Below are 26,080 nucleotides of genomic sequence, written 5' to 3' on the forward strand. Positions count from 1 at the left end.
ACAGAAAACAAAAAAGAGAGATCGTGTGTTTGTGTGTGTGTGTGTGTGTGTGTGTGTGTGTGTGTGTGTGTGTGTGTGTGTGTGTGTGTGTGTGGTCGCAGGCTGCACTCACTGATGTGGGAAACATTGCTCTGTTCCAAAGCTTCGCTCCAGTGATCCCAGCCATGGTATGTCATGTGAACCCAGCGTCAAAGAGCAGAAAATCGAGGGAAAGAGAGAAGAGAGAATGAGAGAGGATTGTCCATTGATGTGTGGGGATGTCTATAATCTCTTAAATGCTGCCAGGCTTTTATTGTTTCTAAACCTCATGAGTAAATACCACTGGCCTTTTTCTATTTCCATCGTAACCTTGACTGCTGTCAGGTCAGCACATCATAATTCTCTTAGTGGACACAGCCTTGCAGCGGTACGCGGTTGAAACTTAGGGCAGAGAACGCTTCACCTGTCTCATTTATCTCAAAAACACTCCTGCACATAGTAAACGAGCCATTTTCTTCATTTCGCAACTAAATAAAAGCAAAGTTCATATAACAAGTTCAGTTTCGGCCTTTTCAGAGAGTCAAATTCAACATTGAACATTGAGCGCTGGGTAATAAAATAAAGATTTTACATTGGAACAATCAGGTACATTGGCATCATCAAGCCCAAACGCATCACAATATGTCTAAAGCAAAGGTTACAAAACGTTTTAATATAAAGGGCCAAAAATCAAACTAGCCAAAAGTTTATTATTTATTACGTCCATATATACCTTAGGATAAAATAAAGATTTTACATTGGAACAATCAGGTACATTGGCATCATCAAGCCCAAACGCATCACAATATGTCTAAAGCAAAGGTTACAAAACGTTTTAATATAAAGGGCCAAAAATCTAACTAGCCAAAAGTTTATTATTTATTACGTCCATATATACCTTAGTTTATTAACATTAATTGTATTTTCATAATTAAACAACAATTGAAAAATTATTTATTTTTGATGTATTATTATTATTTTATTATTTTTAATAAAAATCCTTTTTTTTTTTACCAATGAAATGTAAAAAAATAAATAAAAATAAGAAATTAAGAAATGCCTCTAAATAAAAGCAAAGTTCAAACATTTTAATTTTGTATTTCCTTCAGAGAGTCAAATTCAACACTGCACCAGCGCTGACCACTAAAATACAGATTTTTTTATTTATTTTGATGCACAAAAAAGGCAGCAAGAATCCAAATTACAAAATGAAGATATAGGCTACTTCACTTCTATGGCATATGGTGGGTCAAAAATGTCATCATGGGACAACTTTGGGTCTTGTTAGGGCATCTCTTATCTAAATCATTTCTGTGATTTCTATAATAAAAAAAAACTAAACAACTAATCATATAATCACAACTGATAGCAAAGTGCCTTTGAGGGCGTCAATGAGTAATGCATTTTTCAAATCCAAGGTAGTAACAGAGCTCTTCAGCGCTACTAGAGCAATTGCATATGGTTTGATAGGTAGCTGTAAAATACACCTAAAGGCTAGGTTTGCATGCTAATAATAATAAAAATAAATAAATAAATATATGTTGAGTGGGATGAGAAAAGGTCAAGGATAAAGTCATAAGAATATCACACATGTGACAATGAAGCATGCAGTTCTGTGGTTTGGAGGGGAAGATTGAGGCCTGCATCTCTGGCAAACATGATGCTCAGTTTATAATAAGCATACTTATACTGCCACCATGTGGTCACATGACATATAATCAACTGTGAATCTTGCTCTACAACCACGAGTGCAATTTGAATTTGTGAGAGGCTGATCTGAGGAACACAATGGCGAGTTAGTGTAAGTTGACAAGACACTAAAGAGGAGGAAAGTCTGTTTGGTTTGCTTCTGGCCTTTTCATGAGGTAAATTGGATGTCTGACTGACCTTATCAATGGACTCTGGCCCCAAACCTCCTAACTGCTAGCATTTACAGCTCAAAGGTTAATGGAAGGAGCTGGAGCCAGACTGAAGGTTATGGATGGAGCCCTCAGCTTCCTGCCAGCTCTGACTTCAGACAACAAGCACACCCTCATGTCTCCAGCTCAGAGGAATTGCAAACTCACCTAAATGAGATTTAATGAGACTCGTGAAAGGATATTTATCTTCGGATTTGCAATAATACAGTGGTTGCATTGATAGGCTGTACTATACAAATGGCATTTAGCATGATAAATAGGCTAGCTTTTAGAGCAGATGGTAGTCTGTCAAAAGAGTTTGTCTGAGTTTTGCAGATTACAAATGCTATTAATATATACTTGAGTTTGAATCCTTGATTTGATTTCATATTTAAATTATATTAAAAAAATCCCTTTTCATTCCATTTCTCAAAATGATTAAGTGTCTTTCGATATATAAAGAGCACCAGGTGCAGTCCCAAAATCAGATAGGTACTTCGTTTTATTTAAAGTTAAGATATACTATTTCAAGTCTTCTTATTTTAACACACACATCCAATCTCCAAAGCGCTTGTCCTATATAAGGTTGCAGGGATGCTGGAGCCTATCCCAGCTTCTCATGCCGAAGGCACGGAATCACCCCAAATGGAAGATCAGTAAATTAATATTTTAACTTGTAATTAAATTAATTATGCTTTCATAATGTCATGTATGATATTCCTGCATTGCTCTATGCTGCCAAAGAGGACACCAGTCACACCGAAAAAAATGAAACCTCGCCATCTGCTGGTCTAGTGTCACACCAGCATCTACCTTGAACCTTCAAAAGATATTATGCACATTGGCTACAAGTAATACATATAATCTCATTTTACAGTAGTGTACAGTACATATATCTTAAACAAATTTGTACATACAAATGCATATGAATGTTTTTGTATATACAACTTTGTATGTACAAGTATATGTTTATGTAACACTCAACTGTTAGACTCTCAGCATTGTCAGAAAATCATCAGTTTCTCATTACAGATGAACATAAGCTGAGCTTGTTCTCATTTGACAAATATGAAGATTTGTGTAAGGAGGACAGGTAAGTAAATTGACAAATGGATGAAGGAAAAAGATCTAGCTTAAATAAATTAAGAAAAATTAATTGACAAATGGGAACAGACAAGGACAGAGAAGCGTAAAGAAAATAAATGAGCTAAATATACTAAAAGTATGAAAAATTAAGGAATAAAATCAGATTCAAATTATATTATTATAACAATTTTAAAATGATTTGCTATTCCATTTTTTAAACATCCTGTTCTTGGTCTCAAAGCTGCATGTAGGCCTATGAATGTATGTATGAAAAGTTTTTAAAGGAAGTTTCTTATGCTCATGTGGGCTACATTTATTTGACCAAAAATAATATATTTTATTTTAATATATTTGAATAGAAAATTCAAAAGAACAACATTTGTCAGAAATTGAATCTTTTGTAAAATTATAAATGTTTTGGATCAATTTAATGTCCTTACTGATTAAAAAATATATATTATTTACACACACACACACACACACACATCATCATCTAAAAAACAAGCCTGCTGACTAGTCTGACTGAAAAGTGAAATGATGTCACTAATGTGAGATCCTATGACTAACTAGGCAACTGACTAAATAATCACACCTAGCAAATTAATGAGAAAATGATATCAGATCACCATTCATTTCAGCCTCAAAGACATGCATATAACCTATAATATTGCATCATATAACCTGATTTCCAATTTTATTATTCATTTCAATGATTTAACCTACAGCTATTTAAACATTTAAAATGATATATGTGTAATTATAGAACAGTTAAATGGTGCTTCCCCTTGGCCAAGCGAGGGGCACATTTTAAAATGAGACATGACTCAGGGTCTCAGGCAGTATGTCATCCCAGCCCCCAACCCGACAGCTGCCACACGGTGTGACAGGACCCTGCTTCCAGCCAACCCTGTGATCCCGAAATCACATGCCCTTGTGTCCACTCTATTTGTCACTTTCCATCTTTATTAATTCATCATCCAATCACGTATCGGCATCGAATGTCTGTTCTCTACGGAGCTTGAATATTAACTGGATGGGATGGAAGGGATAGACTGACTAAAGCTCTCCAGCATCCTCCCTCCCTCCCTCCCTCCCTCTCTCTCCTCATAATTCCACGCCCTAGCAGATACACAGACACCAGCAGACACAGTCTGGGTAATCTCAGCAGACACGCCGTCCTCCTCTCTTTCTACCAGCCAGTGGATACAGCCACTTTGTGCTCTACGGTAAGTCTTTTATCCATCATAACAATAACCAACATCCTTTCTCTGCATGCGGCTTGTGGGTTTTAGCATGAATAATGCGATGACTGGAGATGGCAAATCCACATTGGCTATAGTTGCGGCAGCCAGAGTGAAGAGAGATAGAGGGATATAGAAAAAATGGATGGCTATTTCTCCTGTGAGGCAGACACTGCAGTCTAGCATGTGAGGAAAAAGGCTGCCTGCATGCTAAAATGTAACAAAGAACAAAGACATCATAAAGGAAGAAAGGGCATCTGGTGAAAGTAAAGGGGGAAGATAGATGTTAAGATGCATTGAGAGTTGGCAGGTGGGCGGTTAGCATTGGAACATGATACATGCATGCTCGAACACACGTGTGCTACATGCTACCATCACACACACATGTACAGAGTGAACGGAAGCGTTTCTTCCCTTAGCATCCGACTGACTTTTCTCAAAAGCAGAGCACTCTTGAAATGTAGCATTTTGGTGGTTTAACATTTTAAATAATCGTAATATCTAGCTGTTTTAATTTTTTTTTAAATTGTATGACCTTGCTGTGAAATGGCTAAAATAATAGGTGAAGAAACAGCATGCAAGATTCCTTTATGAAATGCTACAAAAGACAAAAGCAAGGTCAGTAAGTCATATCTGTCATCTCTACTGACAGCAATCATGTCTGACAAGCCAGACCTCACAGAAATCGCCAGGTTTGACAAAACCAAGCTGAAGAAGACTGAAACAAAAGAGAAGAACCCTCTGCCCACCAAAGAGAGTGAGTGTCTATTACATTACAGCATTCAGTGTGTCCAGTCAGTTTGGGTGTGGTGTAGGTCTCTTTTTTCTCCCCCATCTGCCTTTCTCTTCTCTGCAGTGATCTGTCTACCTTCTCTCTTTATTTATTGTTTTGTTTCAGCCATTTCTTTCTCTTCCATCTTATATCCCTTTCTCTCTTTTTCTTCCACTCTCACTCTGCTCAGTCTTTTTTTCAGCTTCTTATGTCAGCAGATGGGTGTCAGCTCAAAGTCCTCCATCAGCATTGCAGTGCAGACCTAAGCCTGCTTGCAGAATTTCCCATGTGAATAAGCATCTTATTTGCAATATTGCCACGCTCCCTCATCCATCAAACACTTCTCTCTCTCTCTCTCTCTCTCTCTCTCTCTCTTAAGAAGCTTTACTGGCACAATAAAGGCATTTACTAATCTAAAGCATTTATATTTCATCTCTTTCGGTTTTCAGCTATCGAGCAGGAGAGGAAAGGCGATGCCACCCCTTGACCTAAGAGACAAGGAGAAGACAAGCACAAGACATGTTCTTCTGACATGGCAGATATTACTATTCCTATTTCTGTTTAAAGGGTGCTATTGCCCCATGTGATGCATGGTTACCAATGCGATTGGAGTCACTGGGGCCTATGAATGGGAGTGTGATGAATGGGGAAGACTTGAGACAGGGTTAAAATAGATATTTTACCAAATTCTGTTTAGTGCATTTTTTTAAAAGGGTTTCTTCATGAAATAAAGACAAATAAAATACCAAATATGACTCCTCTTCTAAAAAAGACTTTTCTTTAGGTGTAAGTACATGATTATTCAAAACACAAAGTCAAAGCCTTTTTTGCTCACCAAGGCTGAATTTATCTGATCAAAAATACAGTAAAAATATTATTACAATTTAAAATAATTATTTAATATATTTTAAAACGTCATTTATTTTTGTGATGGCAAAGCAACCATTATTCTTCAGTGTTACATGATCCTTCAGAAATCCTTCTAATGTAGTGATCTGGTGCTGAAGTAACATTTCTTCGTATTATCAGTGTTGAAACATTTGTGCCACTTAATGTTTTTGTGGAAACGTTTATACTTTTTTTTTTTTTTTTTTTACAATATACTTTACACATTTCTCACAAAAACAAAACACGCCTGGTCATATGTGTTTTATATTTAATTAATCACAAAACAAGGCGAAAAGCCTTAACATAGCATAGGCTAATGAACTGCACGTGAGCTTCAGTGAGTGACTCTTCAAAATGGATTATCTGTGCAGCAAGGTGATCATGATATCAGGCTGATATGGACGCTGTGCTTGATCTTCTAGATTTGTTTTAACGCGCTGTGGTGATAATCTAGCCATTTTTAATGGTTACTTTGTGATTATTCTTTCTTGTTAGTCACGTGAATTAAAGCGTGAAAGTAAGCGATGTGCCATTGCCCTATGTTCCATAAAACCATTCTGAGATATCTGCGACAGAACGTTTATGGCACGACGGTCCCGTTTGGGTTAGGTCCGCTTGTACAAGATCATTGTTTAATACGGGTTTGTTTTGTAACAAGTAGGTGAGGGAATTTGGGTTTCAGGCTCCTTGTAGACTTGATGATACCGATGTCCAATTAGTGGGGATTATCCTCACTTGCGCGTCCCTCCATTGTCTTCCAGCCAGCAGCATTGGTTAAACCATTATCCGACCATCAAATAAATGCTGTTTTGAAAAGGGATTTTGAGTGGCTAACGATTTGATTCGAAGATGTCAATACGTGGTTTCAACAATTAATCTTGCACGAGCAACAATTTGTAAAAATCACATCTCCGTATAGCGTATTATTTAATCGCAAAAGTCATCGAAAGGAAAATGATGAAATATAATCGTTCTCTTGATTATCCTTTTGTTTACATTGTTCAGCTGTTGTCGATCCACTAGTGACAAATAATAACTTGGTGTGAATTGGATTATGTGTTTTGAATTAGTCTTACATGATTGAATTGTCAACAGTAGGCCTGCCTAATCACTAAGTTATGAAAAAGTTGCCCTATTATTAAAAACTATGATATGTCTCTCTCTCTCTTTTTTTTTTTACTTTTTAAGCACTGGAGGAGTAGCCTACCTTTATTTGATAAACCAAAGACATGGGTAACTTAAAATGTATCTATTCTCACTCGAGTCCTATGGGTCAAACGATCGAATAAACCGTAGGCTATATCATATCATTTTTTTGCAGACTAAGCTACCTATGATATGTTGCACTCTATAATACATCCAACTACATTTCCAGACATTTCTCACACCAGAGCTGTTCCCAGGGTATCAGTTGGTCTTCTATTAACACCAGAGTGTTAGAGCCGTAGAAGTGTTACATGTTATTTGCATGGCCCTTAGCGAACGGAGCCGAATGATTTTATGGCTTTCTGTATACAATGTAGAGCAACCCCTTACGTTTCAGTGTTATTTCCCGGTAAAACACTTTCCCAAAACGTGAAAAGCCAAGACTCAAATAAAGGACATCTATAAAGTCAAGAAGCTTAAATGAACCAAAAGGAATTTAAAATGTTAAATGATGTATGACTATACAGGTTATATTGTGTAAAGCCTATTTGTGTACTTTGTGTATAATATTATTTCTAAACGAATAAACCCTTATTTTAAAAAGGCAGATAAAAGGGCTATACTGATGCAAAAATGCATGTCCAGTGGTACATGTCCAATACGGAATCAACATTCAGCATATTCATGAATACACTACACAACACCTTCCACGAGTGAATGGATATTAGACGAACAATCTGATGGCTTTGGACAGTCCAATTCATTTGAATTGTCTTTCAAATACACAAATGGTAACACATTAAAGTGGCAAAGGGATTTTGAACGGACAGCAACTAACTAACTTGAACTAGTCGGGTAAAAAAAAAAAGTTAAACATACTGAAACGAGCGCTTAATGAAAGATAGAATGAAGGGCTTAGTGAAAAGTGTTAAAGCTTTGAAGTGCGGTTAAGGCCGCACAATGCCAGTGACCTCCTCGACGTCTTTTCACAGCGAATTGTCAAAGGTTCGGAGATGCCTGTCACTCAAAGTTGGCGACAGGTATAAATGCCTTGCTCGTTCGAGCACTGAGTCACTTGTCTTCTGTCTCTTCCTGGGTATCCATCTCAGTGTTTGTGCCTTGCATCTCCACAAGAAGGGTGCATTGAAGAATCGGGGGTCGCTCACGCAGCAATGAACCCTTGCCAGCTTTTGGCATCGTTGGTGATGTCTATGTGCAGTCACATACTGTCGACAACAGCATGGTACAGACATTTTTATAGAATATTCGAAATATCTTATTATATTTCAGTTGTTTTGTCACTGGTATTTATTTACAAAACTTGTTAACGCATGCTTTTCTCTCTCTCTCTTTTTTTTCAAGGTCGGTGAATAACTTCCTGATGACAGGACCAAAGGTAATTTAAATTTTCTTAGCTATGTCAGAGATAATTTGTTTTAAATATGTTACTTTGTACATCGTACAGTGTCTAATTAATGTTCGCCTTTTACGTTCATCAGGCTTACCTTACATACACCAGCAGTGTGCAGGCTGGGGCTCAGAGTGGTATTGAAGAGTGTAAACATCAGTTCGCATGGGACAGGTGGAACTGTCCGGAAAGCGCACTGCAGTTATCTACACATAACGGTCTGCGAAGTGGTAAGCACTATTAAAATCAGATTATGCATTCTGCTTCAATTTTTCACTTTAAAAAAATGAAGGTTTTACAGCCTTGTGTGTGAGAACATTTTTTGAATTCCAAGTTTTGCTGCTTTTTACTTTTTGCACAAAAACATATATTGCAACACCAAGAACTTGCAAACACTAACTGTTCCAGCTTTAACGTTTTACTTTGGAAATGTTGAACATGTTCTAATAATATCTTTATTATTACTTTTATTAGCCACCAGAGAGACCGCTTTTGTGCATGCCATAAGTGCTGCTGGAGTTATGTACACTTTGACAAAGAACTGTAGCATGGGGGACTTCGATAACTGTGGCTGTGACGACTCCAAGATAGGAAAAATGGGTAAGACATTTTTATTATTTATTAATATGCTATTATCTGTAATTAAAATGATGTAATGTTTTCAGACCAATAACATTAGACTGTTTTCTTCTTTCAAAGGTGGTCGTGGTTGGGTTTGGGGAGGCTGCAGTGACAATGTTGACTTTGGAGAAAGAATCGCTAAAAGATTTGTGGACGCGCTGGAAAATGGTCACGACTCTCGCGCTGCAGTCAACCTGCACAACAACGAAGCTGGTCGACTTGTGAGTATAGTTGTATTCTCTTATTTATCTACTTTCTCTAGTCAAACGAAACACTTTTTATTGCGGCATGTGGGTGCGTATGGCTAATGTGAAACTTATAATATATTTCAGGCTGTCAAAGCAACTCTCAAAAGGACCTGTAAGTGTCATGGTGTATCTGGAAGCTGCAGTATTCAGACATGTTGGATGCAGCTGGCTGACTTCAGAGATATCGGTAACTATCTGAAAATCAAACACGATCAAGCACAGAAGCTGGAGATGGACAAAATTCGGATGAGGGCTGGTAACAGCGCGGACAATCGCGGCGCAATCGCGGACACGTTCAGCACCGTTGCGCGCACAGAACTCATTTATATGGAAGATGCTCCAGACTACTGCGTGAAAAACCTCAGCCTGGGACAACATGGAACAGAAGGCAGGGAATGCCTACAAAGCGGAAAGAATCTTTCTCAGTGGGAGAAAAGAAGCTGCAGGCGGCTCTGCCACGAATGTGGTCTGAAAGTTGAAGAGAGGAGGATAGAGACTGTGAGCAGCTGTAACTGTAAATTTCACTGGTGTTGCACAGTCAAATGCGAAACATGCACTCAGACTGTAACTAAGTATTTTTGCGCAAAAAGGCACAAAAACCGTCGGCCGCACAACAATTCACGAAGAAGACAGCATGCGCGTAATAGATAAACTCATCTTTGCAAATATATTAACTTGTATATTTATATTTTATATGAGATTTTAAGATATGCAGCTTTTTGTCTTACTGTTTATTATTCTGCACATTGCTATAAGGAGAAATGTCAATTCGAACCCTATTAGACACAAGGGCTTTCTCGTTCCCACTGTCAATTGAATTGGTCACATACTAAGTTCTATTTTCACATAGACCCAAGTTCATTGTTTGCACTTTTTCGTTATCGACATTAGATCACAGATTTTACTTACAATTATGTTGAAAAGTTGTTTTGAATATTTGTACCATGTTTTTTTCTCGCACAAATCACTTGACAGTGTGTAATGTTTCACAAGGGGCTTGAAGTGTTGTGTTTTTATGGAACTTATTTAAGGCATTTCACATAGACCCAAGTTCATTGTTTGCACTTTTTCGTTATCGACATTAGATCACAGATTTGGTTACTTACAATTATGTTGAAAAGTTGTTTTGAATATTTGTACCATGTTTTTTTCTCGCACAGATCACTTGACAGTGTGTAATGTTTCACAAGGGGCTTGAAGTGTTGTGTTTTTATGGAACTTATTTAAGGCAATTATTTTTTTAACTATCACATTGTGTTTATATGTATTAAATTGACTTATTTTGTCGTGGGAAGCACATTAAATATTTAAAACTAAATTACAGTCTCCGAGTGGTCAATTTCATTGCGCATGTTTGACATCTGGCTCAAATGTTTATTGGTGAATAAACGGTGCAAAATCACTCCCAATCACACTTGAATTATGCATCAGCTCCAACGACTTTGGGACCCTGCCCGCGGAGAGAGAATAAACTGTAGTGTATTGATATCCTTTGAAGTGAATTGGAGGCGTTTCCTTGGCCTGGCTGGTGACTGTAGACCAATAGTATTCTGACCCTGTTGGGAGGAGTATAAAATACATGAAGGCACATCACTTTCTCGAAACATTCTCTGCTTTATCGCTGTGGATCTAAGATAATGGCTTATTTCTTCCTTTGGTTTTTTTTATTCTTTATTTGCGACATGGCTCTCCCTGGGCACACATGGTGAGGCTGCATTAGCGAATTATTACCAGCTGTTATAATGTAAACATAATTGCTCGTGTTAACATAACGCGTATTTTATTTTGCCTTTTGCTTCCATAGGAAAATGAACAATTTGCTGATGACTGGACCAAAGGTAATCTATTTTCTTAGCTTTGAAAAAAAAGATATTGAGGATTTTGATTTGATACAAAAAAAACACACACCACAAAACCAGATGATTTTCACATCAAAATCCTCAATATCTTTCTCTTATCTTCTTCCTATAGGCTTATCTTACCTATGCAAGTAGTGTGCAGGTGGGTGCGCAAAGCGGAATACGTGAGTGCAAACATCAGTTTGCTTGGGACAGGTGGAACTGCCCAGACAGCGCGCTGCAACTTTCTACTCACAAAGGCTTCAGAAGTGGTAAGATATGCTCATAAATGTGAGCTGTTTATCTCTAAAAATGTAAAACAAAAATTAAAACTACATATTAATTCTCTCAACTTCTCTAGCAACGAGGGAGACGTCATTTCTCCACGCAATAAGCGCAGCTGGCGTTATGTACACTTTAACCAGAAACTGCAGTCTTGGAGATCTGGACGACTGCGGATGTGACAGTTCGAGAAACGGCAAACTCGGTAAGAACATTACTATATATTCATATGCTAATAAACTAATTTTAAACAGAAAATACTACAACCTTTTTTATGTATCAACAATGCAATAAAAGTTAAGTATTTGCTGTTTAACACAGTCACGACACGTTTATCTAATGGGTTAAACTGTTCATTTCAGGGGGTCGTGGTTGGCTTTGGGGAGGATGTAGCGACAATGTGGATTTTGGCGAGAGAATTTCTAAACAATATGTGGATGCGCTTGAGACTGGACAAGACTCTCGAGCTGCAGTTAATCTTCATAATAATGAAGCTGGACGTTTGGTAAATTGAGTTGAGGAATATTTTTCATATCAAAGTTTTAATACTTTTTTTGACGAAGAAAAACATCTGACATAAACAGCATTAAATGAATCTAAAATCCAGTATTAAAAATTAAACGAAAATAGCCTATCATACAGCTCCGCTAGGGGACGCCATTTTTATTTATTGTTACGTTTATTTAATTTTATTTATATATATATATATGCTATTTATATTGCGCAAGTGATATGGCAAACTATATTACGCAACTAAGCAATTATGTTACCTCTTCACAAAAAAGGCGATTTCTCTACTATACTGTGCTGTTCTGAACTGTATTTGTTTCGCCAACTAATTTTTGTGGTTAATGAGACGTTGTTTGGAAATATTTTTGACATGTTTATATGTACCTAAAAAGAATAGGCTTACATACGATCTGTAAATTAACAATAGCCTACTTCGTGTTCTAGGCTGTAAAGGCTACCATGAAGAGGATCTGTAGGTGCCATGGCATGTCAGAAAGTTGCACAATGCAAACGTGCTGGATGCAGCTTTCTGATTTCGGTGAGATTGGCAATTACCTTAAAGTGAAGCACGACCAGGCCCAGAAGCTCGAAATGGACAAGAGACAAATGCGCGCGGCCAACAGCGCAGACAACCGCGTGGCCATGGCAGACACTCTCGGCTCCATCGCCCGGTCTGAGCTCATATATCTGGAGGATTCGCCGGATTATTGCGCCAAGAACCTGAGCCTCGGGCTTCCAGGCACGGAGGGTCGGGATTGCGTGCAACATGGGGAAAGTCTCACGCAGTGGGAAAGGAGAAGCTGCCGCAGGCTGTGCCATGAGTGCGGTCTGCGGGTGGAGGAGAGGCGCACAGAGATAGTGAGTAGCTGCAATTGCAAGTTCCACTGGTGCTGCACAGTAAAGTGCGAGAACTGCTCTCAGGTCACTGTCAAACACGTTTGCGCACGGAGACACGGAGGCCACGGACACCAAAGACGCAGATCTCGAGGACCAAAATAACCCCCCCAACAAACGCTTTTCTCACGAGAACACCTCCACCTGCACTTTTTATTAATAATTGCTATTTCTGTATATAATTATATATTAAAGAATTTTAATAAAACTGAGAAATTGAAACTGCTTGTGGTCTCGTTTATTCTTTATGTTTATCAACAAGTCCAAATCATTCAACCACCTAATTATGAACAGTGGCTATTTCTGTATGTTTAACATATAAACAGGAATGTATAAATATGAAAATGCAGTTTAAATCTATTGCAAAATAGGCAACACAAATTATGAAGAAAGAAACATGAACATAGATTAGATATGAATGAAAATGCTTTTTTTCCATTGTTGCTTCTGGTGGTGTTTAAAATATTTCTGGTCATTCAGGGTTTCTGTGAAAAAGACCAACAATTTTAAAGACCAAGATTAAGAACACGCAGGCTACTTGAGTGTAAAATGTTTTATTTTATATTATCTACTTAACATTAACTCACAATAGTTAAAGTCGACTTCTCTTTTTGCTCCCGTCTTCCCTCAGAAAATTAAAAAAATTCAGCAACCATAAATTGTACTCCCGTTGCCTGCGTTCCTAGATCAAAACGACGGTGAAAGATGGCAGAGACTTTGCATGGTTTTAAAACAAGGTTACAATACAAACAAATACTATTATTTTCTTTGCACTGTCTGTGATTAAGCAAAGCAAACTTCCTAATTGTAATTATTGCACAGAATGTCGGGGACGAAATAAGTAGCCTAATTAAATAAGTGATTATCAATTATGATGGTTGCTACGTTCCTATCAATCACATGCTGCACGGAGTCATTTGAGCGTTGTATCCCAGACACGCGCCGTCAGAGAGAGAAAAAAACCCTTGAAAAGTAATGATAGAGGTCTCACAGTATAGAGCGTTTATTTAATGAATACTCTTTAAGGGATTAACTTTGTCACACTTGGTCCTAGGCGCCTCCCTTGCCTAGACTCTAGCGCACTTTGATATGCGGCCAGTACGGACAGTATGCTACCCAGGTGACAAAAATGCAGACAAAGCCCGTAGGAAACGCCACCGCTGGAAGGTGTTTGGCATGTTAATCCGCGTTACCGCTGTGTTGGTGTACATAATCACACTTGCGGAAGTCACCGCGATGCATGTACATAAATCAAAGGGAAGGAGCTAAATTCCATTATTAGTCACGTTACGAGGTTGAGGACACATTTAAATTGTAAAACCAGGCCTAGGCTACTTCGTGTGTCAACATGAGTGATTATGTTTTATCAAATTGGATGTTATGACCTAATCATGACATTTGTATTTATATAATTTATCAGCAGATTTCTCACTTGGTTTGCCTATTACTTGACACATAGTCAATTTACTCAGTGGGACATGCCATAAATCTGCCAAATTGTCTGGCCTGATGAATGATGGGATATTGGCTCCAGTGGGGGGTCTTGACTTAGAGGACAGGGGGTGGGACTCTCAAAATACTGTAGTATGTTACGGTGAGTTAATTTACTTCCCTTGGCTACTTCAAAAAATAAGACAAAATATGATTTTACTTTTGATATTTAAAAAGAAGGCTACTTGACTAAATAATAGCTCTCCTTGCTTTCAATAAAAAATAGCATTAAAATTATATATATATGTGTGTGTGTGTGTGTGTGTGTGTGACCCTGGACCACAAAACCAGTCATAAGGGTACATTTTTTAGAATTTAGGCCTAGGCTACTTCGTGTGTCAACATGAGTGATTATGTTTTATCAAATTGGATGTTATGGCCTAATCATGACATTTGTATTTATATAATTTATCAGCAGATTTCTCACTTGGTTTGCCTATTACTTGACACATAGTCAATTTACTCAGTGGGACATGCCATAAATCTGCCAAATTGTCTGGCCTGATGAATGATGGGATATTGGCTCCAGTGGGGGGTCTTGACTTAGAGGACAGGGGGTGGGACTCTCAAAATACTGTAGTATGTTACGGTGAGTTAATTTACTTCCCTTGGCTACTTCAAAAAATAAGACAAAATATGATTTTACTTTTGATATTTAAAAAGAAGGCTACTTGACTAAATAATAGCTCTCCTTGCTTTCAATAAAAAATAGCATTAAAATTATATATATATGTGTGTGTGTGTGTGTGTGTGTGTGACCCTGGACCACAAAACCAGTCATAAGGGTACATTTTTTAGAATTGAGATTTATACATCATCTGAAAGCTGCATAAATAAACTTTCCATTGATGTTGTTAGGATAGGACAATATTTGTCCGAGATACAACTATTTGAAAATCTGGAATCTGATGGTGCAAAAAAAATCAAAATACTGAGAAAGTCGCCATTTTATTCAAAGTACTCCAATCAACAGAAACAAACTATTCACTCACCACAGAATGCCTATTTGCCTTTCAGGATGCTATGTTTTTTTTCCCAGGCCACCCTACTGAGCTGTGATGAATAAGGAACAAAGTGGCCATCCCCTCAAATACAGTACCATGTTGTTGTCATCTCAGCCATGACCCCCGTTTCCATCCCCTCCTTGTCTCTTATTTTACCGACCTTTCATATGGATAGAATCAGGTTGTAATCTAGTGCAGCCCTTTGGTTTAGCCACTTCAAAACCCCAGCACCAACAGTGATCCCAGTCTGTTCCACTCCACAAAAGACCTATTTCCTTTTGGCTTAAGGATTCCACTTGCGCATGACAAAGACAAGGAATGCGCTGTTTCTTCATCAGAAGAAATGCCACACTCTCTTTCAAGCTAAGTACTGACTCCCTGACTTGTTTGTCATTCATTAGAGGTTTCTGGCACTAGGTTTTCTTTTACAAGACAGGTTAAGTCCGTGTGCCTCCTACACTGAAAAAAAAATTGGTGTAGAATTAGTCACTCAGAAATTGCTAGTAAATTTCACAAATTATTACAGAGAATCATTAAGTAACACTGAATCAAATGTGAAATTTTGAAGTAGAAAAATTTACTCCAATGACCTTTTATTGTTTTATTTACAACTTTGTCAAAAAACTTTGCCTTTTTTTTTTTTTTTAGATCTTTTGGGTCTCAGGTTTCTTAAATATCCTAAAATATGTATAACCTCAAGTTTGGAAAAATTGTAAAGCACATTCTCAAAAAAAAAAACCATCATGGCAATCAAGAATTCATTGAGCTCCACTGATTAAACGGTTGACCATAAATGGTGGCACAATTAAGTGTGGTCATCTTTAATTTATCTTTAACACCTAAAACATTCACAATGAAAGTTCCTTCTGCATTTTATTGGATACAAGCTGCCAGCCCTATGTAAAGCACCCTGGGGAAGCAGCTACTTCACTTTGTCAGTCCTGCTGGCCTGTGGTTGAATGATGAGTGCCTTCAACTCTCACCTTGGTGTTAGACTGCATGCTGTATTGTTCCCAAAAGGGATGTTTCCTTTTTTGCTTGGAAAATGCAATGCATAACAGGTGAATAGGCACCGGGGATGTGCTGATCTACAATGATGGTAAGCATTGCACTATCTGCATCTTATGTCATCTGATTGTTTATTTGCGGTCATGGCCTAGTTATTTGCTCGTGCCAAGAACATGTGAGACCATTTGCTTTTGATGTGTCCGATCTATAGCTAGTGTACTTTTGTAACCCTTGCAATGCTTTTAACATGCAATTTGCTCATAACTTAACATGCACACTAGATTTGTTACGGTATGTTTCTGATACATTTATAGGACCTCAAAAGAGCAGTTATGTACAAATATATAATGTCCAAGTCATGCTCTGAAAGTCTTGACTTTCACATCTTTGGTGATGAGGCACTTCCTCTATACAAAGTTACAGGAAACAGAGAGAGCTAAGAGCCTGCTATTCTGCGTCAACAGTATCATCACACTCAGTCTTAGACCAACTAGCCACAAGCAAGAAAAGTGCCTTGCAACTTTCAGCAAAGCTGTATACTTTTTTATATAGCTATCATCATAGATTCTAAAACAAAAACTCAACAGCAAGAAGTATCTGCAATTGTAGAAGTCCATTTCCACTGTATTGGGGAAACAACCAATCCAATCACAATGAGTTTTGAAAGTGTACCGTCCAAGTCAGAAGTGATGGGCTGGAACTCTGGAAACTTGGCTGATTATCTCAAAAAAGTGAGTGTGAAATTCATCCTATTTTGACAAAAAACAAGAAACATGATGTAACCCTCATGTTGTGTTCATTTCGAAGTAAGCACACTTCTAGACTCTAAAACACAGTTGACTAAAGTTATTGAAGTTTTTATAATAATGATGCCTTCAGTGGTAAAATGTCAAATGTGACTTTGAATGCTCTTTGAGAGGGTAATCTTTAGAGATCTTTTTTTTTACGGTTACACTCTTGTTCTTCAGTTGCAGCGCTTGAAGTGTGGCTGATAGATTTCCACGCAATGTGGTTTTCTGAACTGTCTATTTGAGAATTGTGTAAAGTTTCTAATGAACCCAGTTAATTTATTGCCTTGTTTTGCAATCATTCAGTCAAATGCATGTCATGTCAAAACTGTCCAAAACAGATGTAATTCATAAAAAAGAGATCCTGAACTTTTTTCTTATCTTAGATTAAAACATGCTGCTGTGTCTGTCGCTTTAACACAATATAGAGCAGTGGTTCAGTGCTTCTCAACCCGCGGCCCGTCACATATTCAAATGCGCCCCCACCATGCTGAACACAATAAAAAAAAAATACTTTCAGTTTTACAATTCATTTTAGTTTTTACATTAATTAAAAAATGTACTAAACAAATATAAACTATAATGTGTTTTTTATGTAAAATAATTTTGTTGTTCATATATTATTTTCAGACATGAGCAGACCTGTAGGCTACTCACGTTACGCATTTAATGAACACTTACAAGCGCGCACTTTGGCACAGTTCAATTCAAATAGTCATCAGCAGCCATTAGTTCGGTAAAATTGAGCATCAGAATGCACACATTTGTTATTAATGGAGAAAAACGAAATGTGGAAAATGCCAGCGAAGGAACGCATACAAACAAGAGTAGTCGCAGCAGTGAAGGAGAGTGCTGGACTTTCAGTTTGCCCCGCCACTCACTTGAAGATGTTCAGGCTAGAGCCATGCACTGGCCTCAAATATAGGCCCTAGCCCGGCCGTGTCCGACAGCTCATCAGAATTACCGGCCCGAGTCCGGCCCGAGTTCGACCCGAGTTCGACCCGAGCCCGTCTTTTTTCCCCCCTTCTCCCAAAACAGCTTATACTACTGTTTCAGCTATATTAAAATAGTTCAGTTTTGTATGTAATGGCAAAGTGATTATATTTCGTTTCGTTTTTTTATTAAGTTTGAAAAGTAGAAAAACGTTTGGAGCATTTTGGAGCATTTTTTGGTCGTTAAATATAAGTTTTTTTTTTTTTAAATAAGACCAAGCGGCCAGCGGCAGACAGTGAGCTGATCATAGCCCATGTTTGATCAATTTAGCCTTCTCAAATCATCCCGACTTGCCTAAAACAAAATCTATAGATATAAAACAGTTCAAGCATATAACAATGTTTTAACGTTAAACCTAGATAAATGTGCGCTACATCCAATGGTTTGTGCGGCGAGTGCAAGCTGAAGCGCGCTTTGCAGGACATGGAGGCGCCAGCGCAATCACTTGCACTTTTTTCAGTGGATACGCCGTCATTTTTGCTCATATAGGTAAGAGTAATACATCATTCGTAACTGTACATGGTATACTTTTATTTGTGTGCACTCACAATATCAACAAAACGTTGTGCTTTTATAAAATAAAGAAAACAAACACGATGCGCTTTCTGCCGTCTCGTCTTGAACAGGAGCGCTTCACAAAAATGAACCGAAACTCAGCGAATTACATGCTTCACAGACATGATAAATATATCTATAGAAAGCTTTCAATTACTACTTAACGAAATAAAACTAATCAAAAACAACTCTTTCATTATAATTATAATCCGTAAAGATGCACTTCTCTCTAAAGGCGCGTCTAATGAAGAGATGGCCAGTCAGGATCGACAACTTCATCCTTGCAACACAGACTCAGAAAACACTAGTTTATTAGTAAATCATTCAAATATCTCCTTACTATTTCCCCCTGACACATTTATGGTAATTACTTTTGCCGGTGCTTTGCGGCAAGCTTTAGCCTCTTGCGTGCATTTGAAGCAGATCTCTTCAGCTGCGCTGACGGCACGCATGCTGCTGCAGCTGGACACTAAACACCGTCGAGCCGCTCTTGACAGTCACGGTAGCACGGTCTCGTGTTGTTTCCACCAGCGCTGCAAAAAAATAAAACAAATCATCACTAATTGATGGATGTCTAAAGTATAAAAATAAGGAGAAATCTAAAACAAGCGCGATGCCCGGCCCGCGTCTTAACTATATGACGTGAAAATTGTCCCGAAGCCCGGTCGGAGGGGTGTAAAAAAGTCGGGGCTGAAATGCAGGGCTCTAGTTCAGGCAAAAGGAAACACCCATACTATGCAGCAATCATCCTTAATTGCAGAAATGTGGCAAAACATCTCTGGAGAGAACCTCAGATTATTAAATTCGAAAGTGCTTTCCATATTTGGATCAACATAGGCTACATTTGTGAACGCACATTTTCTGCAATGTCGCGCGTCAAGTCACGCTTCCGTGCGCGTCTTACAGACTGCAACTTCATTGTGCTGTTACTCCTTTCGAGCCGAATTTCACTAAATTGGTCAGCTCCCGACAGCATCAGGTGTTTTATTAATGGTGAGCATAATTATTTTTTCATTTATTTCAATGAATGTAATCGATTAGATATCATAATATTTAGGCTATAATAGGCTATTATAATGCTGGTTGGTTTGTATTGGTGACGTAATATGTAAATGATATGCGTGCGGCCCAGTGGAAAAAAAGCTTGAGAACCACTGATATAGAGTGTTCGTCAAATGTCTATGACTGAGTTTATTAAATGCAAAGTGTGACTGCAGATCAGTTTTCAGCCATCACACTTTTTTTCTGTTTTCAGATGAAACTATTGGGGTGTGACAGAGTGGTGAAGAAAAACAATATGAGTGGTGCAACATTCTTGGTAAATTAGTTTTGTCTCTATGATAAAAACACTAAAACTCAGACCAATCTTACTTCCAATTTAAACTGTACTGCATGCACTAAATTGTACTGTATATAACCATCAATAAACGGTATACAGTATTGTGCAAAGGTTGTAAGTACGTTAGATTCTTCACCAAAAAAAAGAGAGAGACTTATATTGTTTGCTTTAGTGAGCCAGTAGGAAATATGTGTTTACATTTGAATTAATATTAATAATCTGATATTTTTGTATCACGCAATGATGGACTCAAAGATGGTGAGACCAGATCTCTGTGTAGGCCAAACCGGCTGCTGTTGGGCTCCTTACAATATCTCATACAAATATCTCACTGGATTATTACTACTAATGGCAAAAAGAATGTTAGGTAATGTAAACGGATGTTCTACTTGCACTCTAAAGAAAAAGACACAACCTTCTTGAAACATTTTTGGTGAAAAATCGAACAGACTTTCACATAAAAGTACGCTCAGACAAGCCAAATCACAATATAGAACAAATAATTCCCGTTTCTATCTTATTCTAGAACATGACTGATAAGGACCTTAAGAAGTTCCCTGCAGCACACATACCGTGAGTTTTAAGATCAGCATCAAGAACAAAAAATCTCCCAGATATGGTTAAAAAAAAGTATAAACTAAAGATATTGGCTGGGATAAAGGGCTTGTGCCTTCTGGCTCTGCTATGTCTGCATTAGCAGATGTCTATCTGAAGCAACTTGCACTGGCTGGAAATTGCATTAGATCATTATATTAGTTGGGATTCAAACCCATGGTCTTGGCATTGCTAGCACCATGCTCTACTGTTTGGGCTACAGAAACACTAATATAGCAACTGTCCAATACAAGACAAAAAAAGAACCTGTATGCAGACAGAATTCTGAGTCTCCTAAAAATCAATAGAACAAATAATTCCCGTTTCTATCTTATTCTAGAACATGACTGATAAGGACCTTAAGAAGTTCCCTGCAGCACACATACCGTGAGTTTTAAGATCAGCATCAAGAACAAAAATCTCCCAGATATGGTTAAAAAAAAGTATAAACTAAAGATATTGGCTGGGATAAAGGGCTTGTGCCTTCTGGCTCTGCTATGTCTGCATTAGCAGATGTCTATCTGAAGCAACTTGCACTGGCTGGAAATTGCATTAGATCATTATATTAGTTGGGATTCAAACCCATGGTCTTGGCATTGCTAGCACCATGCTCTACTGTTTGGGCTACAGAAACACTAATATAGCAACTGTCCAATACAAGACAAAAAAAGAACCTGTATGCAGACAGAATTCTGAGTCTCCTAAAAATCACCAGTAAGACTGTTTGCACAATGTATCTGTATATTAAACTTGCCTTCAAATACTGGTTTATAATACATATTCAAAATAGTCTGTTGAGCCTGTGATATTCTTTCTCTTGTTACATTGCTCTATATTTATTTACTTCTGTTTTTCTATTTGGAAGATTTATCACAAAGATCTGCAGAGATATTAATCAGAATAACAAACAAAAGAGTCTGTTTCATAGGTAAGCAAGATCACGCTTCAAAACACTTCATAAACAAAGCTGAACTGTCTCTACATGCATGAGAGTTTGTCATTTTTAATCCTTTGCCTTGACTAGATCAGACCATCGGATGCCTCCAAACCAAGGTAACTCTTGTGCAGTTACATAAACAACTGCGGTCACACTACTTAACCCATTATGCGCACTACCTAAAATGTCTCTACATTATTTTTATTTTTTTTAAATGCAGATCCTAATCCAGGAGGCTGGGATTCTGATGAATTTGTAAGTCCCCATGTTATACTTTTTTTAAAAATTCCTCTCAACACTTTTTTGGAACTTAGTATTAAATGCAAAATGTGTATCTATATTTCCAGGACCAAGAAGGAAGTGACAACGACTATGAGGAGCCAGATAATAGTAATGAGTGTGAAGACAATTACATATGCGCAGCATCATGTGATATTGAGAATGATGAGAATGCTGATGATGACTATGAACCACCTCCATCTGAAACACCTTCTGAATTACCGTCTCACTTTCGTGTTGCTAAGCCTCTTGGTGATGGTGATTATTTGGGTAATTAACAATACTAACACAAATCACTAATATGTACATAAATGAAAGAATCCATGTATCTCAATTAGTAAGATTCACTCACCCATTCTGTCACGTGGCGGTGTGTAGACAGCGGCCCACGTGGTTCTGCAAGACCACATCAGAACTACAAGTCAGCATCTCTTTCCAGAGGACTTTTGAATGTAAGTAAAGATTTTTTTAGTATAAATATATCTTAATGACTCTTTTTACTGTAAATGCTGTAACTATAGGGTTGTGCATAAGATGACTGACTTTACTTTCAGACATCTAAGCCTCCATCACGACCGGATCCCTCTCCACACAGGCCTTTCATTCTCCCCACTCAATGTAAGTGAGTTCAATTTCAAATCCCTCTAATATGAAAGCATGATCTCTGAGCGTTCTGCAAATCATATCCACAGGCAAACCTGGTGTGCCAATGGTAGATCGGAGTAAGAAACCTGGCTCATCTACTCCGTCAAAAAAAGGTATTGGCAAATAATCAGGTACCATTCTTTTTGTATTTGTATTACCTTTTGTATTGTCTGGTCATATTACTCAACATTTGTTTTAACTTAAACAATTTCATTTTTATCCTTACAGCAATAAACCAAAACACCTTACAAATGGCTTCAAAATCAGCAACTTTACCCACAAAAAGGTACGTATCTTTATCAACAACTTGCATTCATTCTTTTAAAGTCAAAGAGCAGTATAGTATCTACATAATTTTCAATCTCCAACACAGATTTAATATCCAACAGAGGGATGAGCTTCCTCCTCCACCTGTAGAAGTGATGGGGCACGTGAGTACAATCACATTACCAATAATAAACATGACAACAAGCGTCTCACAATCCCACAAACGTCCAGGAATTTAAAACACGCAATTAGACTAGACAACCACAAGATGACACTGTTGTTACACGTGGTCTTGTGGTTTGTTTAACAATGAAGCTAAACAAAAGAAATTTAAGCCTAGTATTGCTTATATGCCTTACATGCATTATTCTCAATCAAAATATGTTTTCTGCTGTAATAATAAAAGCGAACACATGCTAGTCCACAGTGTAAAGGCTGAATGATTTTTATGCACTCAGGACATGGATCCACAGTGGTATGTCGGGCCAATGTCACGAGCAGAGGCCGAAGTCTCACTCAGACAAATGAATAGAGTGAGTTCCACCACTAGAATGTTTTAAAATGATCTAAAATGCATCCCTGCCTTCAAACAATTCTTAGAAAATGTGAATAAAAAACTTTTGAGAATTAATTTGTAATTTAAAGACACAACAAAAAATTCAGGCCTTTGAATCTAAAGAGAAAGACAGAACAGAGGGAGCAAAAAATAGAGAACGTAAAGTATGAAGACACACACATATACATTGCGTCTTTTTTTAGGATGGCACTTTCTTGGTGAGAGACAGTTCAAAGGGCTGCACAGAGCAGCCATACACACTCATGGTGCTGCACCAGCAAAAAGTGTACAACATCCAGATCCGTTTCCTTGGAAACAGCGATGGATATTCCCTGGGCAAGGGCCTAAATGGTGTTGAGGTAATGGCATCTGTTGATTCTGATAGAAACGTCAGTCATGAATGAGGTCCTGATTAACCCTTTAAAGCCTGGCGTATAAAATAATAGTCAGAAAAATCACATTTTTAAAAAAAATTGAACAGTTTATCAGAAAAAAAAAAGTTTGCATATGTGTTTATTTTGTTGAGTATCACATTTGATACGTCAGGATTTTATGGCTCATATAGTATGATATAAGTGATATAGGAGAATATGAAGCTTATACTCAAGATGGGAAAAATGCCTTAATTTTAATCAGAGGCCCAAACAGAGCGAAAATATGCAATTTGGTGCAGTTGCTGATATTTAAATGATCAAAAAGTAAGCTAAAATTCTGACAGCTTGTAATGTAATTAAATGAGATATTTGTTACATGCCTAATATTAAAAGCATTTTTACGTAAGTATTATGCTGTTACTCTATGTCTCCGTAATGATTTATCGATATACAAAGATATGCAATACAAAGATGATTGAGAGACATACAAATAAATGTTCCTCATCATATTTGATACACGTAAAAAAAATTTTTTTTAAAGTACAGATAATCAAATCAAGATTAAGTTGCTTCAGTATAGTAAGTGTTCATCTTGAAATATTACTAACAGTATAAAAGTTGCTCTAACATATATTTTATGAAAATCAGTAAAGATTTCACAGCAAAAATACGTTTACCACAACCGGAAGGAGATGTTTTTTAGAATTATACTTATATACCTATTTAGAAGGCCTTTTGCTTGTTGGGAAAAAAAACCCCCATAAATTATCAGTTAGATGACAGAAGGCATGTAGCAGATTGTGTACAACAGTTTTGATCATGTTGATAAATTGGAGGCCTTAGAAAGTTGTGTATCAAATACAGGTTTTATAGGGTTAACTAGGGTTAATTAGAGTGAAGACTATGTTTTAGATTATCAGCAGTGGTGATTTTTATTGGTTCTGTGAGATTCCCTCAATTAATCGACTGCATGTGTGTCCCAGAATTTCTCCAGTGTCATGGACATGGTCACGCACCATATGAAGACCCCACTGATTCTGATAGATGGAATGGAGCGTGGAGCCGGACTTCATCGGCAGTGCTGCCTCATGCACCCGGCTGGTTTCTGACCCACAATGCAGAAGAGCAATCTATATACAGTATTTCACAGAAGTGAGTACACCCCTCACATTTTTGTAAATATTTTATTATAACTTTTCATGTGACAACACTGAAGAAATGACACTTTGCTACAATGTAAATTAGTGAGTGTACAGCTTGTATAACAGTGTAAATTTGCTGTCCCTTCAAAATAACTCAACACACAGCCATTAATGTCTAAACCGCTGGCCACAAAAGTGAGTACACTCCAAAGTGAAAATGTCCAAATTGGGCCCAAAGTGTCAATATTTTGTGCAGCCACCATTATTTTCCAGCACTGCCTTAACCCTGTTGGGCATGGAGTTCACCAGAGCTTCACAGGTTGCCACTGGAATCCTCTTCCACTCCTCCGGCTGGGTATCGAGATACTTTTTAGGCACCGACCGAATTGCCTCGATACCATCGAGTATTGAAAAAAACGGCTTGTCATTCGGTACCAAATTTCGATACCTAAGGGGTTAATCTCATCAAAGTCAGTGAGGAGCAGATCGATCAGTGTTTGACATCCGCGAGAGCGATGTGAAAACGTACGGAGCAGTCTGCTCGTGGTATCTTACTATAGCCTAATACACCGATAGGTCTGCACAGTCGGTCCGCGTCACGAGCCACACTCACAGAGATGTTGCGCACACGTGAGGCTGTAGTGTGAATGCGTCCCAGCCCCCTTAGATGTAAGGCTACATTTACACTGGTGCATTTATGTTTTAAAATGAAAACGATCCTCGTCATACTGACGTTTCCACTGCGTTTCAAGCCGGCTTTCCACTATCTCCGACAAATGACAGACCGAAAGTCATTCATTTCTAATGGAGAGTAGCGCGGGAGCTGTGTAAAGTTTCAATCATATGAAGATGTCCGTTCATACTACAAGACCGAAAGCACGTGTTATGTGACCATTCATGCACACTGTAGCATCATGCTACATAAGACCAGGGTTTAAATTGGGCCGGGCCGTCTGGGGCTGAGCCCCGGCACTTAACGTTATAGACTCCAGGGCTTGACATTAACTCTTCATTAACACCAGACAAGTAACATGATTAAAACATCAGTAACCAAAAATAACTATGTAAACACCAAAACACAATATTATTCTGATTTTATTACATTTAGAGTAAGTGGCGAATAGTGGATATAGCTACTGTATATAATGCATCTATTGAAGGAATAAGGTTGCGTTGCTGAGGCGAGGCTCCCGCAGCCTCTCCAGGAGAAATTAAAACGCGCAACACTAAGAAACTCAGCATCCTGAGGTAAAAATTC

General features: G+C 37.9%; 3 protein-coding genes across 3 annotated transcripts in view; all 3 read left to right on the forward strand.

Annotated features, from left to right (window-relative positions):
• The first annotated feature begins 6,209 nt into the window (after nucleotides 1-6,209).
• Nucleotides 6,210-12,992, forward strand: LOC107602559 (protein Wnt-8a-like). The gene is made up of 6 exons (XM_016295086.1): nucleotides 6,210-6,278; nucleotides 11,131-11,164; nucleotides 11,298-11,436; nucleotides 11,526-11,651; nucleotides 11,809-11,951; nucleotides 12,401-12,992. Exons 2-6 carry the CDS (start codon nucleotides 11,135-11,137, stop codon nucleotides 12,953-12,955), a joined length of 993 nt encoding a protein of 330 aa, XP_016150572.1. The 5' UTR covers nucleotides 6,210-6,278; nucleotides 11,131-11,134; the 3' UTR covers nucleotides 12,956-12,992.
• On the forward strand, nucleotides 6,215-10,236 carry LOC107602558 (protein Wnt-8a). Its single transcript, XM_016295085.1, has 7 exons — nucleotides 6,215-6,278; nucleotides 8,159-8,292; nucleotides 8,412-8,445; nucleotides 8,549-8,687; nucleotides 8,932-9,057; nucleotides 9,157-9,299; nucleotides 9,411-10,236. The coding sequence occupies exons 1-7, from the start codon at nucleotides 6,258-6,260 to the stop codon at nucleotides 9,975-9,977; spliced, it is 1,164 nt and encodes a 387-aa protein (XP_016150571.1). The 5' UTR covers nucleotides 6,215-6,257; the 3' UTR covers nucleotides 9,978-10,236.
• Nucleotides 12,993-16,833: 3,841 nt separating the features above from the next.
• Nucleotides 16,834-26,080, forward strand: part of LOC107602560 (lymphocyte cytosolic protein 2-like) — a 9,714-nt gene continuing 467 nt past the window's right edge. The window contains exons 1-15 of the mRNA XM_016295088.1: nucleotides 16,834-17,084; nucleotides 19,945-20,007; nucleotides 20,555-20,601; nucleotides 21,488-21,550; nucleotides 21,647-21,675; nucleotides 21,780-21,814; nucleotides 21,907-22,108; nucleotides 22,217-22,290; nucleotides 22,393-22,456; nucleotides 22,531-22,596; nucleotides 22,712-22,769; nucleotides 22,857-22,914; nucleotides 23,209-23,283; nucleotides 23,510-23,665; nucleotides 24,664-24,817. Coding sequence (XP_016150574.1) covers nucleotides 17,007-17,084; nucleotides 19,945-20,007; nucleotides 20,555-20,601; nucleotides 21,488-21,550; nucleotides 21,647-21,675; nucleotides 21,780-21,814; nucleotides 21,907-22,108; nucleotides 22,217-22,290; nucleotides 22,393-22,456; nucleotides 22,531-22,596; nucleotides 22,712-22,769; nucleotides 22,857-22,914; nucleotides 23,209-23,283; nucleotides 23,510-23,665; nucleotides 24,664-24,789 — 1,194 coding nt within the window. The 5' untranslated portion in view covers nucleotides 16,834-17,006 and the 3' untranslated portion in view covers nucleotides 24,790-24,817. The remainder of the gene's footprint in view (nucleotides 17,085-19,944; nucleotides 20,008-20,554; nucleotides 20,602-21,487; nucleotides 21,551-21,646; nucleotides 21,676-21,779; nucleotides 21,815-21,906; nucleotides 22,109-22,216; nucleotides 22,291-22,392; nucleotides 22,457-22,530; nucleotides 22,597-22,711; nucleotides 22,770-22,856; nucleotides 22,915-23,208; nucleotides 23,284-23,509; nucleotides 23,666-24,663; nucleotides 24,818-26,080) is intronic.

The sequence above is a fragment of the Sinocyclocheilus grahami genome, unplaced genomic scaffold (assembly GCF_001515645.1).
Source record: "Sinocyclocheilus grahami isolate Dianchi unplaced genomic scaffold, SAMN03320097.WGS_v1.1 scaffold330.1, whole genome shotgun sequence".
In the NCBI taxonomy this organism is placed as follows: domain Eukaryota; kingdom Metazoa; phylum Chordata; class Actinopteri; order Cypriniformes; family Cyprinidae; genus Sinocyclocheilus; species Sinocyclocheilus grahami.

Bases quoted from the DNA above. Each gene is read 5' to 3' on its own strand.
- LOC107602559 (XM_016295086.1), top strand. From the start codon at position 11,135: ATGAACAATTTGCTGATGACTGGACCAAAG. The intron at 11,652-11,808 runs GTAAGAACATTA...TGTTCATTTCAG, and splicing joins TTCGAGAAACGGCAAACTCG to GGGGTCGTGGTTGGCTTTGG. The intron at 11,952-12,400 runs GTAAATTGAGTT...TTCGTGTTCTAG, and splicing joins ATAATGAAGCTGGACGTTTG to GCTGTAAAGGCTACCATGAA.
- LOC107602558 (XM_016295085.1), top strand. From the start codon at position 6,258: ATGGATTATCTGTGCAGCAAG. The intron at 8,688-8,931 runs GTAAGCACTATT...TACTTTTATTAG, and splicing joins ACATAACGGTCTGCGAAGTG to CCACCAGAGAGACCGCTTTT. The intron at 9,300-9,410 runs GTGAGTATAGTT...AATATATTTCAG, and splicing joins ACAACGAAGCTGGTCGACTT to GCTGTCAAAGCAACTCTCAA.